Genomic DNA, 16,435 nt, shown 5'->3' with positions numbered 1-16,435 from the left:
ATACCAAAGAATGTATGTGCATGCATGCCTGCAAGCTCCGGAAATATTTTGACACAGTTTGGTTTTGCATATTGCATAAAGTAATTTAAAGGGCTGGAGGAGAAAATCAGACGTGCAGGTGTTGAAACACTTCTGTGATTTCCCCACCCGTACAGATGCACGCACCGTTGCGTATCAGTAGTGAGTTGCACTCGTATCGCACTGGTGGTAAAACATCTGTAGTTCCTGCTGGTGTCTGCAGGGGGATGACTGCAAGGAGAGGCTGAGGTCTGGTTTATCTGGGAAAGAAGAGGCTGAAGGGTGATAGAAGGCAGCCTACTGCCATGTAAAGGGGAGTTACGAAGGCGATGGAGCCAAACTTTTCTCCATTGAGATGCTCTGCAGAGGCAGCAGCTGCAAATTGCTGCTCAGGAGGTTTGGATGAACACACACAAAACTTTCACCGGAAGGTAATGTGGCACTGGATTGAGTTGCCCAGAGGAGTGGTGAAATCTCCATCTCCAGAGGTTTTCAAGGCTTAGCTGGACAAAGTCAAAGCAAAGCTGACTTGGCGTTGGCATTACAGCCACGTTGAGCAGGAGGACTGTGTGACCCCCAGAGGTTCCCTGCAGCTATCGTGTCTTTGGTCTGCAATTGTTCAGTGAACTACCATAGTTCAGAAGAGAGATTAGTTGAAGATTTGGTATTTTTAGAGCATAGGTAAATTTTTGAGTTGATCTTTGCTTTAAATCAGTTTCAGGACTAGTATCTGAAGTCACTAGTGTGTGAAATATTTTGAGAGTCTCAGTTTTGGCTAGAAAGGCTACTGAAATTACTCATTTTTGTGAGACTGACCTGCTGTATTTAAGTGCAAAAGGAGAACCTAGGTGCAACTGTGGGTGCATAAAAAAAGACTTCTTCGAGTCTTAATCTGACCGTGAATTGGAAACATGGCATGTAAAGGGAAGGTGGGACCTAATACTGATATCTAAGACCATCCTTATTAAATGATTATTTTTTTTAACCATTTGTATAGTAGTTGTTATTCATTGAAGTGCACCTGTAACATGAGAAGTGCTAATTACTGCAATATGAAGCTGTCATGAACTGGAACTATATAGTATTGCCTTTGTGTCTAGAGGAATCCCAATACAGCACATTCCTCATAATTGTAGTCAGCAGGAATTATTGCTGAGTTTGGACTCAGTGGCGGTGCATTGATTGATTTATTACTGGCATCAGTTTCCCCATTTCACTTCTGTGACTTCTCATTTTAGGGCTTCTTCAGTAAACGTCTGAAAGGGTCCATCAAGAGGACAAAGAGTCAGTCCAAGCTGGACAGGAACACAAGTTTCCGTCTCCCATCTCTCCGCAATGCTGATGACAGGTAAGGTTCGGTGCATCTCCCAAAGCAATCTCTACTTATCTAGAGGCACTTCACAAAATCTGCATGCATATGTGCTCACAGAATAAAAGTAAGGAAGGAGTTTTGTTGTTAAACTGGCAGACGGATGGTTTTTGGCTGACTGTATCTTATAAGTTGTTTTTCTTACTATACGATGCGTCGCTGGCACACCACTGAAAATTTTTACTGCTCTTAACAGCTGATAAAAAGTTCTGCTTAGGCATCTGGACTCAAATGCCTTCTTTTGCATCTGTTTCAAATAAGGTACAGACATTAAATTTCATGATACAAAGCCACTGGCTTGATCAGCTTTTACAAGAACTTGCCTTGATGAATGCAATACTTATCCGCAGATCAGTGCAGTGTCTGATATGAGGGATTGTGCTGGTGCAAGCAGATCAGTTCAGCTAGCACTGGCAAAGCCCAAAGGTTTGTGGTGCAGTTAAAAGTCCTTGTCTGTAGATCATATAGTGCTGCAGTGCAGAGTCCTACAAGGAACAGATGGTCTGATTTTCAGAAAACTGGAAGACTCGGTAACTTCTGTCCATCTTAGTGCTCCATTTGGTATAGTCTTGCTTGTTTTGCTTTCGCCTAGTGATTCAGGCTTGAGTGGATTGTATGTGAGGTAAGCAAGAGCTTATATGCTTTTTTTTTCTATTTGGAAAGTGTCTTGATTGTCTTCATTAAACATTGCTGTGTGTTATATTCCACAGCAGCCCAGCAGGAGAACTAGATTGAGTGGAAAATAAGTTGCCCTGTACTTAAGGCCATGACAGGCTTCTCTGATTTTACATTGTTTAGTGCGTTTTCCCTTCTCTTTAGCTGAGTTGAATTCATTAGCTGCATCTGTCATGCTGTGCTGCTTCAATCAGTGGTGCTATCTTCTCCATCTGAAAGTCAGCACCATGAAATCATGGAGATAGCAAGGCTTCAGATGTTAGAGGTCTTGTTAACTTCATGAGTTACAGAAAAGACTGCTGCTCACCGAATGTGACTAATGGTGTGGATGTTGTTGCTCTTTAGTCATGGTAATGTCCACCCGGTCTGTTTAGAGTCAAGTCTGTGGTGGTGGTGTTATTATTATTATTTTTTTTTAATTAAATGCCTATTTTCAGGGAGTTGGAACTTTGCTATAAAAAGCAACTCAGTGAGCAAAAGCATGTGAAATAATGCCACCATGTAATAACGTACCTGTTATTTTTACTGTTGTTTGTAACCAGCTTTGCTTGAAGTTTTGTAATGCAGAAATATCTTTGCAATAAATAATGTATCTGTCTTTTCCTAACTTGGTACTCACGCTAAACCCGGACTGATGACACTTCCATTGGCGTGTAAGGGAAATGCTATTATTTTGGGATAGCCAATACATTTAGCTATAATTAATCCCTACAACTTTGGTTTAAGATGTTATATGCAGCAAAGCCACCTTCTCTCTGCCCATACCTGTGTGGGCATGAATTGTCAGCTAGACCTGAATGGCCTGATTCTGATCATTTCAGACCTGATTTCAAATTCAGACCTGATTTTCTCTGACTGTTCAGAGAGCATAAAATGCACTACGTGTGGAGGTGACGTTAGGCATCGCTGGTTCTGTCAGTCCTCTCAGGACTCCTAGGCAGGGACTTAAGGAGGATCCATGAGAACTGAGAAGTTCCAGTGGCAGAGTCCATGCAGAGGTTTGGGGGATAGAGCCCAGGACAGCCAGCGACGTGCAGGATGTTGGACAGGGACAAGGCAATGGCTGCGCTTTCCATCCTGCCACAGTTCTCCTCTGGCCTCCTACGCTAGCCTTATAGCAGTGTCTCTTGCAGCTGTAGTCCCGGAGATGGGACAGTGGTTTGGGTGTTTTGTGACTTGATAGCATCACTTGCTGCTAATGGACCTAATCTTTTCTGATAACAAGTCCAGGCGAGCCTCCGCCTTTCAGAGCTACATGTGCTGAAGTGAACAGAGGGCACAGTGTGCAGGCAAGGGAGATCATTTGAGAGCAGCCAAGCTATGTAGAAAGCAAGCTGAGATGGAATTTATTTGGAGCTCATCTTTGCACACGTGGCTGTAGCTGTTGCAAAGCATGAGCCTCACCTCTAGCTCTCTTTGTGAAGCGTCATGCTGCAGGTGCATGAGTTGCTGATAAGTTATTCTAGGAAAGAAAGCGTAACAGCACTACTCAACCTTGTAGCTACCTTTTGTTGAAAAGATTGAAGGCTTTATACAGTTCTGTTTGCATTTGTGATCTAATCAGTGCACCAATTGAACACAGCGACTTGGAAGATCCGGTTATAGCTGTTACTTTCCTAAGGGTATTTCTAATTTTATGAATAAAGCCTTAAAGGAAATTCACTTCCACTGTAAAGTTAAACTTGCCAGTAATTTCTACCTTCCTTCCCATATGTTTCACTGTGTTATCTAAGGGTGCCTGAAAAATGCACTTGGTGGCTAGACTAATAGGAAAACAGCTCAAGACCTACGTGGGAATGAAGCACTTGAGATGAGGAACAGATGAGTGTATTGGGAGGAGACGGGCTGGAGGGAAGAGAGAGGCTAAAAAAAAAATTATTCTTGTTCAGAATTACGCTGTTATTTGGGATTTTTCCAAAGGAGCCAAGTCAGTTACAACTGTTTGTGCGTGAAAGAAGGTAACGTACAGCAGCTGAGTGGGAATTGACATTTTCTCACCTTCTGCTCTCTCTGCTTTCTGTATGAGTTTAGTTTGTTGCAGGAAAAACTTTCCTGGCCTCTGCCTCAGTGAGTCAGCCCTTTCCCATTTTAAGCAGGTGGTGCTAGGTGATGTCATGGTGCTGTACTGGTTTTCAGGGCCAGATTGACCGATAGCATCTACCTTTTCTTGCTCTGACAAATAGAGAGCACTAGCTTCAAAGAAAGTATTATGTAGCTTTATAAATTAAAACCCTTAAAAGTTAGACGGGAAAGAATGGAGACTGCTGTCGTGTTTGTTTCTCTTGTGCTTTTGTGGTGTTCAGGTCCTATTAAGAAAAAGGAGATGTTCATAGATAAAAACCTATAAAATTCTGGAATAAGGAAGGTTGATTATCCTGGTTTGGGATACTGTCACACTGCATACCATTCTGGATGGTGACAGAGGAGGGGTGCTGTCTGTTCGGAGTTGATTTAAAATAGAAAGGGTTCAGGAATGTTGTCAGAAGGGAGTGCTGGAGATTGTTGCAGAATTTTTTGTAATCAGATTTTCTGTTTCATCAGGAAGAACCACGGCCAGCCTGCTTTGTTTTTCTGGGTTTTAAACTTTGCTTCAGTGTAACTGACTTAGTGGATGGGGAGGAGAGAAAACTGTGGCCCCCCTGTGGAAACGAGCCCACCGTGGTCAGTATCCAGGTGTCCTGCATGAATCCACAGCCTCTGCAGTTCACACCACCTTTATCACTACAGGTTCTGTCAGTTGTACTTGAAAACTTGTGGTTTGTCGTCACAAGACACCAGAGTAGGAATGCTTAAACTGTGCTTGGTTGTGACCCGTGCCAGATTTGAACGAAGCTCTTCAGATCTGTGGCCAGTACGGTATGTCATTGGGTTATCAGCGGCGCTGACTATGAGGCTCTCTGGCACTGTGTTACCAAATCACCTTCCACAGCTTTCCTAGCCTGATTCCCACTGCATTCTTTGAGCTCTCCAACCCACACGTTTCTCTCGTAACATTTTCTCAATAACATATAGAATGTAAAAAAATAAAAATAAATAATTTTTTTAAAATTGTAAAGAGAGACCAAATGAGTATTTTCATTTGGGGCTGGGAATTTAAGAGTATTTCCAAGTGGTCCAAGAGATCTCGCCTTGGTTCTGTGTATGGAGAGGGAGCAAAGATTGTTGAGACTGGCTGCATACAGTCTCAGCGACTGCAGCAAAGCTCTGCAGACAGCTGGGAGGGTTTTGCCCTGTTGGGATTTACTGCCACGTGGGAGCCCTCCTGATTTACTAAAAGTCATTTTATGGCATTATCAGATAGTCGTGGTCGAGCGCAGGATCCCTTCTGTGCTTGCTCAGGATGGGCTCAGGCAGGTCGCGAGGAAGCGGGTAGCCATGGCTCTGGGCTTCATGGTGAAGCGCTATCGCTGCTCCAACGACAGCTTTTTCTACTTTCGGTAAGTGCCTGCGTCTCCCTCCTTGCTTCTTTGCAGTGTGAAAATAGCACCCGTCGTAGAAATAATAGAACTAGATCTTGCTGTGTTTTCGTATTTGTTCATCGTAATTTAATCCCAGTTTTCAAAAAAAAAAGGTGGGTGATTTTTATCCTGCTTGAGACTTGAGGATAAAAATCTGTATTATGCAATGCATTGGTAAGGCTTGACTCAGTCAGAGCTTGCATTCATTCAGCATATCTGTTTCTATCTGCACACTGGAGTATGGAGAAAAGGGAGGAGTGGTTTGTTTCCAGAGAGATGTCTCACTCCTGTTTTGGTGGAGGTGAACGTATTTCTTTCAGCCACTTTTCTTGGTCCTCGTGCAGCTGTTTGTTTTCCAATGAAAACTGAACAAAATCTCAACGTAAAGCCTATTGTTGCAAACCTCTGCCTTGGCCCCACTGCAGGCTGCTTTGACCCCCTTTTAAAAACGTGCTCCTTAATGGCCAGTGCTTTTCTGCAAAGCCCACGCTCCTCCACGTAGCACCCACCTATAAATCGCTTAGCAGTGACATGAAACGTAGCAGGTTAAGCATCTTGTCTCCAGCAAAACAGAAGAATTTCACACATTAACAGCAGAGACGTGGTTACAGGAGGGTTGGGAGCATGTTACCCCTGTGAAATTCACAGCGGGTGCAGCCGTGTTGCCAGAGGTGCCTGCTGGACACGCGGTGCTGTGGAGGGAAGCAGGGGAGGTTCATGCAGCGAGGCTTTGCGTAGGGCCTTGTGAAGGCGGATCACAAACTCAAAGGAAGGCAAAAGAGAGGTGCTCGGAAAAAGCTCCGAGTTCAGCTGCAACTGGGTGGAACTTGCATCTAAATAAACAACCCTAAATTTCCGATTAAAAACAAAAAATAAAACAACCAATAATAATAAAACTGGTTAGACTTGCCAAATTGTTGACCAAGTAATAGGATGTTTTGCTAATAGGCAGTTGGGACACGAAGCAGGGTGTGGTGTGTCTACAAAACGAACGCGTGCATGGGGAAGGCTGGTGCTGCGGCACTGGTGGTGCAGACGATGCTGCCGACGTTGGGGTCCGGCCCAGCGGGGCTGGGGTTCCGAATAGCAACGCTGAGCAGAAAGTTCACTGCGTTAGAGGCCAAGCTCTCTGCTGGGACTTTGCGAGTGGCTAAGTATTGAATTCAGCTTTCTGATCTCGGGGAGTGTCTCTAAACACACGGGTATTGTGCCGGAGTGGTTTGAATCATGCAGGCGTCCAGTTCTGTGTAAGAGCAGTGGAGACAAGGCTTTAGCCGGGTGCTTGAGCTGAACAAATAGCTCTTTTCTGATTTCCTTGCCTTCACACCAATTTGTTGGTAAAGGAAACATAGTTTAGGGGATTATGTTACTTGGTAGCTCATTTATATAAATATATATATATTTTTTTAATTGTTACCTTTTGGATTGTTGATGTCCACAGGCTTGTTTTTGAAGCAATACACGGCTCTCCCTGGTAAGCTCAGTAATTGAAAGTCCGATGTGCATTTTGGTTGGCTTTTAAATAGGTCAAAATCAGCATGAGAGCTTCATAACCAGATAGCAATTAGGACTTTAACCCTTTATCCTACATGCCTTATAGACAGTAAAACCTAACACAAGTCAGCTAATAGGCTGCTGTGCGCCTTGGGCTGCTGCTGGAAGCCAGAGGTTTCCAGGTCTGGTGTTCCCTCCTTGCAAGCAAGCCCTTCCTGCAGCAGCAAATTACAGAATTACGGTGTGCAAGGAGAAGGGGTGGCTGGGGGCTGGGCTGTAGGGTGGTGGTGGTGGTGGTGAAGAGACCTTTTACGTATCGGCTGGATGCTGCCACCGGTCAGACCTCGGGGCATTGGCTGGGCTCTGGTTTAGGAGGAAGTTACGCAGCCCTGAAGATCACTACTCCAAAACACGTGAAAAGAGGTGAGAAGTTTAAAACGTTCCCTGACAGGCACCTCCTCCACCTGCTTTTCCTATTGGAAAGAAATTATGGGAAGCAGCTATGTGAGAAATGTTCGGTGCTGCTTGTAACTGTTTGCTCTCAACTCCTACATCAGCTCCCTAACTCTTTGTTGCACCCAGCAGTGGATAGAAACAGCAGCAGGAAAAGAGTTTGTTATCTGAGGTTAATTGTAATTTAAATGGAGATTTGGTTTGTTAATGGGGCTGTTTAACAGAAACAGATTTGTGCAAACAGCCCTTCCCCCGCCTTGTGCATGGTGATCTTCCTGTTTACAGTAATCTGCTTCTCTGGGATTACCTCTCTCTTAACAGGGGCTCTAAGCAGTACTCGCCTTGCCAGTAGCTTCCGACCCAGTACAGGAAAGACCCTGTTAATCTTCTCCCTTTGCTAGACACTGGGAAATAAGTTAGCGACTTCGGCTTATTAACTCTGCCTCTGTGCGAAAGGGAAGCCAGCAAGCAATTTTTCTTCATTGTTACTTACAGGCTCAGAAAATCAGATGCGGCTTTAAAGAAGCAGAGAACTATTACTTCCATGTAATTATTGCCTTTATTGATCGGGATGCTGTTGATTTAGGCACAAGTCAATGACTTGTGTTGCAGATCTATCGATAGATGAAATATACAGAATGGTGTTTACAAGTGCATCTCCTTGTGTTTGTAAATGCATGTGGTTGCATCTAACCAGCGACTTTCCAGCATTGCTGTGATGTTTGTGGAAGATAAAGTGGCAATTCTAAGCCACTTAATCAGTTTAATGAGCTATTTTAAATATGGTAACTTCAAGGAATTGCTCGAACAGATAGACATTCCTCCGTCGTGGATCCTGAGACAACAAAACTAACCTTCTCCAGCTGATCTGCAACAAAATGAAATATTCACAGCTCACAAGCTAACACAGCAGTAAAGCAGAATAGATGCTGCTAGAAGGTTTGTTTTGCAAGGTGAGATTCAGAGGCACCGAGTACAATTTGTCATGTACTCAGTACATGTCGTGTCTTTGCCCACACCCCGTCCCCGAAGGCTGTTTGGAGGCATTCTTGGAAGATGCCTCGCTCTCTCCCACCGTCTTTGACCCTCTGGGCCTCAATAAACTCTTTATAGGAAGGGAAGAGGAGGGACTTGTTTCTTTCTGGAAAGGTGACTTTCTCTGCATCAGCGGAGCAGGCTCCCTGCACTTGCTGCCTCCCCCTAATCCCCTTCCAGGAGGCCATGCCATGGCAACACACACCAGGAGCCTCCTCGAGTCCCCCCGGGGCCAGGCAGAGGAGCACAGCCGACCAGCAGAGAGATTGCTGTGCCCGTGCAGCTCCGACTTCTCTGCTGGCCCCAGCGTATCTGCTTGGTGCGATGCCCATCCGGAATTTGTAACCCAAGGCTTGAGGAAGAACTCTCCTGGATTTGGTGCCTCCCATTCTCTCCCGGCAGGATTTAGTGCCTGAGATGTAGCCCAGAGCACGAAGTTTGAAAAGAAGGGCTCTGACATGTGGCACCGCTATGATTTGGGGATGCACTGCTAAGTGGCTGTACAGTTGTTTCATGTAGGTGTGCTTGGTTTGTCTTACTCCCAAGCGCAGCCTATGCTGAACTGGGATTTGTAAAATCTCTTCTTTCTCCTTTATTTGGTCGTTTATTTTTTTCCCCTTTTTCTCCTCTTTGTGACCGCTCCACACTTTTCTTCTGTTATAAGGAGCTCTGGCTGGAGTTAGCTACAGGCTCCCAGCCAGCTCCCCTGCATCACGCACCAAAGCACTCTGTTAGGACTGGAATTGCTGAGAGTTTGGGATAGGGACAGGAGCCAAGTGACCTCAGCAGCGCTTTCTTGAGAGGAGAAATTAGAGAGGATTTTGCAGAGATGATATTAAAGTGGTGTATTGTGGTGTGTTTATTTTAGACCTGCCCTACCTTAACTGCAGCAAGTGTTCAATTATACATGGCTGAGGTTTTAGGTTTGCATTGGTACAGCTGCTGCTGTAACCTGTTATAACAAAGCATGCACAGAGCAGCCAAAGCGTTCATACCAGCGCTGCTGTTTTGCATTTGAAATCAGTCTCTTTGTAATATCCCTCTGATAAAAGGTTTTTGCTGCCTGCATTTAGGTCATTTAATATATTTAATGGGAACAAAGTTCTCCCACAGTGTTTAATAAATCTTATCATACGTGAATCTGCTAGAATACTTTGAGCGTTTCATTTTGCACAAAAGAGCATTCGGGTGAACTCTGCTTGTTGCTTTACACGAATCCTCCATGATACGCAAGTTTTTGTTAAATGGTCTTAGAAGTACTGAACGCACCTTCTCCGAATGTTTTTTTTTTCCCTTCCTGTTTTTCTGTAAGATTGCTTAAGGGTATAAGGAATCTGATTCTGCTAAGGTTACAAAAACTGAGGATTTCTCTTGTAAGATGCACTCAGAAAGTACAAAAAATGTACTTGCTTATTTTTCAAAAAACAAGGACGCTGTTAGAGGTAGCTGTGCTTTCCAACTCAGTGAATACATTTTTTGAACATTTTCCTTTTCCTACTGTGCCTTGATACTGAGAATCAAATAAAAGAGAAAAAAAACACTGTGAGGACAAAGACAGTTGAGAAAGCATCATTTCAGAGCATTGCTTTTCTCTGCATGATCTATAGACAATTGATGCCATTCTACATTCACATCTGTTCTTTGTGCTCAGCCACACTTGGTAGCTGTGCAGCCGTACTTATGGACATGCTTCCATAGGTGACTGAACAGGCATAGGGACCAGCACAAGCTTGAACATCTTACAAAACCGAGACCTGCCAGGTAAACAGCTCCTCTTCTGCTGATCTGGGACTCTCTGCTCCTCCTTTTTGTTGATCGTCTGCTTTGTCTGAGTCCCAGCTAGAGGAAAGCTGTGTATGCACATCATGTTTGTCTTTAAAAGCAGAAATCCTAGTTGTGCCTAAAATATTCTATGACTTTATTGCAGAAAGAGATGCTCCAGGTGGCAGTGTGGGGGGAGAAGCACAGGTGAAGCTACAGTCACCTATAAATGAGCACATTTTGGAGCGTTGCAGAGCTCCCTGCTACACGTGAGCGTTGCATTAAATTAAATTGGGAGGATGCACAAATTTTAGAGCATGCCTTGTGATGTTCCTGTTGGTATTGCAAAGCTGAGGGATTTACAGGCCAGTCCACTGAAAAAGAACGGCAGTGTGTGTGGGAGGGGAAATGAAAAGAGGATGAGGGGAAGGGAGGGAAAAAAAAAATGGAAACTGTTAAAAGTGGAAGAAGCAGCTGAAGAAGAAAATGAAAAATTTAAATGTAGGTAACCAAGCATTGTAAAGTGGTAAATAGTTCGCATATTTGACTTTAGTTAAAAGGCTCCGGATCTTAAAAAAAAAAAAAAAAAAAAAAAAAAAGAAGGTATATTGCAGGGGCAATGTGTTCTGATGAGAAAAACTGGTACTCTGCATTGGTTTAGAGATTTGTGCACTTTTTGCTGTTACACACAACATTTACCTAGTAATCGGGTAGCGGATATTCCCAGTAATATACCCAGAGCTGGAGATCTCTGGGTTTTCTTTAAATGTCAGCAGTTAAGTTCTGAACTTCTCGTTTTGTTGTTCTTTCACTGGTGGCTCAAGAGGTACAATTTGTAGGTCAGTGGGAATGGACTTCATGGCCTTGTTTGGCTGGGTACTTCCTTAGGAGCCGGGATTACTGACTAATGTTACTTTTCACGAGGCTCACAAACTAATTGTAGAAGCAGTTAGGAATAAACAACACTTCGCAGTTTACTCTGGGACCTTGCCAAGCCTGTTAGTAATGGTGAGAAAAATAATATTTCCTTTCTCCCTTGTTGTGCAGGTCACGTGGATTGCCGAAGCTGAAAGAGTCCCGTTCCCATGAGTCCCTGCTGAGCCCCGGCAGCGCGGTGGAGGCCCTGGATCTTGGGTCAGAAGAAAAAGTCTTTGTCAAACCACTTCACAGCAGTATCCTTGGACAAGACTTCTGCTTTGAGGTAAGGAACGTTCTCCAAACACGGAGCCGATTATATGCTGTTGGGTCGGTCTGAGCCCGTGCAGTGCGCTGTTCTGTGTCTTTGTAATTGGAGAAGAGATCGGCTGCCAGAGCAGTACTGAGGTTTGGGTGGGGGCTGGCTAACCAGTGTGCAGTCTTGAAGTCCTTGAGGCTAATGGCATCAATCACTCAGTGAAGGGAAATCTTCTTCAGTTATTGCGTATTCTAATTGGAAAAATCTTGTTAATTTGATGAGTATCTAAGCATTTGGAGCCTGCATGCAAATGTAAGGTTGAAACGTACTATTGTTCCTAAGCTGTGTGTTCATTCTCCCCAAATTCACCTAAAATTAAATTGAGAAAATACAACATAACTGAGAAATGTGATTTCCAGTCTGAACCCATTTAGCTCAGCCAATTTGCTGGTTGCTAAAGGAGAGGCTTCAGTAGCTGGGGACATGTCCGCTGCACCGTAGAGCTGGATCCTCTTGCTGTTTCAACACAAGCTGCAGCACAGCTTTGCTTGAGAAACAGGCTGTTGGTGCGAGCACAATCCTTACCTTCCAGCACGTTCACATGTGCTGTTTGGATGTGTCTAAGGCCATCGTAATGCGTTGTGGCAGGGGCGGTGAACAGTCAGTCTGCTCTGTCTTCAGCAAGGTTAGTCAGGTGTGTCTAAATTCTGGGACAAAGATCTGCTTACAACCTGGAAAACTGCTCTGGCAGAAAACCAGCAAATCAGGCTCTTCTCCCTCGAGACAGGTCCAGGAACTGTTCCTGTTTGCTTCAATCTCGTATTCTTTTGCTTGGAAGCACCTTTCAGCTTGCTTAGGTTTGGGGAGTGCAGTGAAAATACTGGCAACATCATAGCTCTGAGGCTGTTGCCTCAAACTGCTTTTTAATTGTGTGCACAAATGAATGGGAAGAGCAAATGAAGTTTGTCAGGCCAAGTAAAAGTGAAAGAACCAAGGTGGATCACTCCTGCGTGAAAGCGGAGTTGTGTATGGCATCAAGGGGTGGAACTGGATCAGAGCACAACTCCTTCGGTTTCTTTTAGACTGCTGCTGTATATATGGACCCTCAGAAACATTTTGTATTTCCTGAAGACACCATTTCCATTGTGCTTTGCCTTACATTAATACATTGCTCTGTCTTTGCACTGTTGGTAACCAAATCATCTGTCTCTGAGATTTACCAGGGAAAACTGCAAGTGTTTAATAATTATACATCAATTAGCAAGTGTTTAAAAAAATAAGTGGTTGATTTAAGCCTTGCTTAAAAGTCTTTAAGAAGAGCTGTTGGTGCTCCCCTTATGTTTCTTTCTGCTTCGTATTAATTTGAACTGACTTTTTTTTTCTCTCTGCATTTTGTGGGTCTCTTAACCTTTCCACATTCTAGGCTCTCATAGTGTTTTCCATCTTTTATTATATTGACTTTGTTGCTCAAACATTGCTTATCTTCTTCCTTGTTTTTTGCAGCCCCTCACATGTCTTATAAGCTTGCCTGAACTCAGCCTGTCATTTATATCTTCCAGGTAACCTACTCCAGTGGCAGTAAATGCTTCAGCTGTTCCTCTGCAGCAGAGAGGGATAAGTGGATGGAAAACCTACGCAGAACAGTACAGCCGAATAAGGTAATAGGAACTGCGGAAATAAGATTACCGGGGAAATGGAGGTGATATGATTGGATTTTAGTCCAGTTTTTCCCACAGATACATGCTCAATTAATTTAGTCTGGAGAGAAGTCCACTCATCAGTGTATCATAAGTTACTGTGCACTGTTCGATTTAGTGCGGTAGGTTAAACCTTTAATGAATAAATACCATGCCACCTTGCTTCCTGATCCTCAGGTGCCCACTTATGATGTTTCAGACTTGTTTTCTGATACCATGTACCTCAGAAAGAAGGGACACTGATCTTCAAGGTTTAATGTGGAGGCACAGTTTGGGGAAAAAGGGATTTGAGCCAGAGTGAGAATGGGAGTCAAGTTATTGATTAGCTGGTAAACATCTGATAAGTCACCTCCATAGTTAGCAGCCACTTGGGAGGGACTTGCTAACAGTGCTCTTGAAATTATTCACAAGAGTAAACAACACAGCATGCCCCACCAGACCAGCGGCTTTTGAGTGGCTCCTGTGCAGAGTGTTTGTTTTCCAAACCATTTCAAATACAGCTTTTTGAGAAGAAGAATGTTCTGCTCCCTACCTTTGACATGCAAACAACAGTCCTTTGTCTCTACCTTAGAAAATGTCTGCTTTTCTAGAGATTCTGATTCTGAGAATCAAAGAATCTGAATGTGAATTCTGATTCTGTCCCTACCTTTGACACAAAGGCAGCCCTCTGCCACTTCTCTAGAAGACAAAATGTTCAGGGGTTTGTTTTTTTTAGAGATTATGAATAAAAGCTGAGCTCTTTCTTCTGCACAGGACAACTGTCGTCGAGCTGAAAATGTGCTCCGTCTCTGGATCATTGAGGCGAAGGACCTGGCCCCCAAGAAGAAGTACTTCTGTGAGCTGTGCCTTGATGACACTCTCTTTGCCCGCACCACCAGCAAAACAAAAGCAGATAACATTTTCTGGGGAGAACACTTTGAGTTCTATGGTCTCCCACCTCTTCACAGCATCACAGTTCACATCTACAAGGATGTGGAGAAGAAGAAGAAAAAGGACAAGAACAACTACGTAGGCCTGGTCAACATTCCCATGGCCAGCGTAACTGGTCGCCAATTTGTGGAAAAATGGTACCCAGTCAGCACCCCTACACCCAACAAAGGGAAATCAGGGGGTCCTTCCATTCGGATCAAGTCGCGTTACCAAACCATCACCATCTTGCCCATGGAGCAATACAAAGAATTTGCAGAGTTTGTTACCAGCAACTATACTATGCTCTGCTCTGTGCTGGAACCCGTGATCAGCGTAAGGAATAAGGAAGAGATGGCTTGTGCCTTGGTGCACATTCTTCAGAGCACTGGGAGAGCAAAGGTAAGAATGGGTGGCTTCTGCGTAAATGCCTCTTGCTGATGATAGGTGATACCTTATCAGCTACTGCACTGTACAAGACTGGCAGTCTGGGCTGGCACAACCACAGCAACTGATGGGATAAGGCTGAGAAGAGGACCTCGGGAGTGTTTTTAAAGGTTTGGTCAATTACATCTACCAAGAAGGCACGTAGATAGGTACCATACTGGCACAGATTAAGTGCCTGAGTTGATAAAAAGGTTAAAGATACCACATATAAAGTGTAAGTGGCAGGACTGTATAATTTCATGTTACTCTGAAAAATGAGGGCCTGCACTTTTGTGCTCAGGAACGTTTTCTGTATTTCTAAAGTCATGATACAGGATAAGAGATAAGTAAGAGTTAAATAAACCAGAGAATGGCTTCTATAAATATATCTAATACAGCAAACAGCAGCATGCCATTGTTGATTCAGTGCTAAGTCAGCTAATCAGTGCAAACATTGATTTGGTCAGCATTTGAACAGCCATTTGGAGAATCCATACTCAGTTAATGGTGATCCTGTCTGCCCCAAGAATGTTATTAGGACTTTCGGGTGTGCGCTGCTCGTTCTCTGTGATGCAGCAATTGTAGTGAGCCCTGGGTTCTTTGAATAGGTTGTGGGAGAATGTCCCGCAGGTCTCCAGAAATTTTGAGAAGCGTTAATCAGCATTGACTGATCCAAATGCTGCCTGCCAAGTGGGTGTATGAGAGCAGTACCAAGCTGTAGCCAGCTTCTTCCAGTAAAGCCAGCTATAGCCAGTCAAGCACCACCAAGCACAAGTTAGAGAGTTGGAGATATTGAAGAATGACCATAAAAAACAGCTTAAAATTAACTGCTCTAAAAACAATTCCATTATTTGCCACTCTGCTTTCCCTCCCTTGCTTGACATTTCTAAAAGGCTGGCGCTCTGTGGCAATGCATGACAGGAGTTTGTTCCTTACCAACTTGTTTAGCTGATCTCAGGAAGCTGATAGCTGGGACAGCTCCTATAGAGCTGTGTTGAAACCTCCTGGAAAGCATGCTCTGCTTTCCTGCAGTGCTCGATAGATAAATTATTGTTATATCTTTGCCCTCCAAGTGTCTTTGTGTTTGAGTCTGTTTTTACTGGAAGCATTAAGTGGCTTAGGCTGCTGTAACCTTAATCTGCAAAGAAGGTATGTTTCCACCTCACGCTGTGGTAGTGCTGATGCAGCTGGGTGTCCATGGTTTGCACCAGGTGAAAATAATTTTTCTCCAGTCTTGAAAAGAAGCAGTAGTAAGGGTTTGAAAAACAACAGTACTGAATGTATTTTTGATGTATTTTTATAATGTATAATTTGTTCTGGGTATTTTACATTCATATGCCAGCACTGCATTATGGTTTGTGTACATAATGGGGTTGTGAAACCTTGCTATAGCTCTCCTCAAACTGTGCTGCTGCTGTTTCCAGCAGAACCAGAAAGTCACAGTTGTCACTCATGTAGTTGTCACTCAGCCCTAATACAGGATGGTGTTTTATTTCGGTTTTTGTTTTAAGTTTTAGAAGAGAGTGAGGGTGAGGTGAGCTTATGGCTCCTCTCCTGGAGAACTTGGCAGTGGCTGCCATTGGCTGTAGTGAAACTCTGAGCATTTCTTGTGAAATGCTGGGTGTCCTTGACTCAAGTTACTACCTCAGGAGTAATAGAAGTATTAATGTAGAATCAGAGGTATTAATGTAGAATTAGACCCTGTATCAAGAGATTTTTCACTGTATCAAGACTTGCTGATCTCTCCTACGTGAGCCTTTGAAAACAATACAAGTTAAGCCATATAGATCCACAGCAAGCATGTTGTGCACTTTTCTTTTGTGAATTTAACTGTTGTAAGCAATTCTTCATACTTAAATTTCTCAAAGCGGTGAGAAGTTGTGTAGAACTTCCAACTTGAATTTTTAAATCCAATTTTATATGTAATATTTGGTATTAAAATATAAATGTACATTATCAGTTTGTTTCA

At 43.6% G+C, this 16,435-nt stretch overlaps 1 protein-coding gene across 10 annotated transcripts in view; it reads left to right on the top strand.

Annotated features, from left to right (window-relative positions):
- The window catches only part of RASAL2 (RAS protein activator like 2), a 178,690-nt gene that overhangs the window by 135,340 nt on the left and 26,915 nt on the right, over window positions 1-16,435 (top strand). For all 10 annotated transcript variants that reach the window (XM_035538107.2, XM_050712424.1, XM_050712425.1 and 7 more), the window contains exons 5-8: window positions 1,257-1,366; window positions 11,311-11,464; window positions 12,997-13,095; window positions 13,888-14,442. In XM_035538107.2, coding sequence (XP_035394000.2) covers window positions 1,257-1,366; window positions 11,311-11,464; window positions 12,997-13,095; window positions 13,888-14,442 — 918 coding nt within the window. The remainder of the gene's footprint in view (window positions 1-1,256; window positions 1,367-11,310; window positions 11,465-12,996; window positions 13,096-13,887; window positions 14,443-16,435) is intronic.

This window comes from Cygnus atratus, chromosome 8 (genome assembly GCF_013377495.2).
Source record: "Cygnus atratus isolate AKBS03 ecotype Queensland, Australia chromosome 8, CAtr_DNAZoo_HiC_assembly, whole genome shotgun sequence".
Classification (NCBI taxonomy): domain Eukaryota; kingdom Metazoa; phylum Chordata; class Aves; order Anseriformes; family Anatidae; genus Cygnus; species Cygnus atratus.
This window is presented reverse-complemented; position numbering and strand designations above follow the sequence as displayed.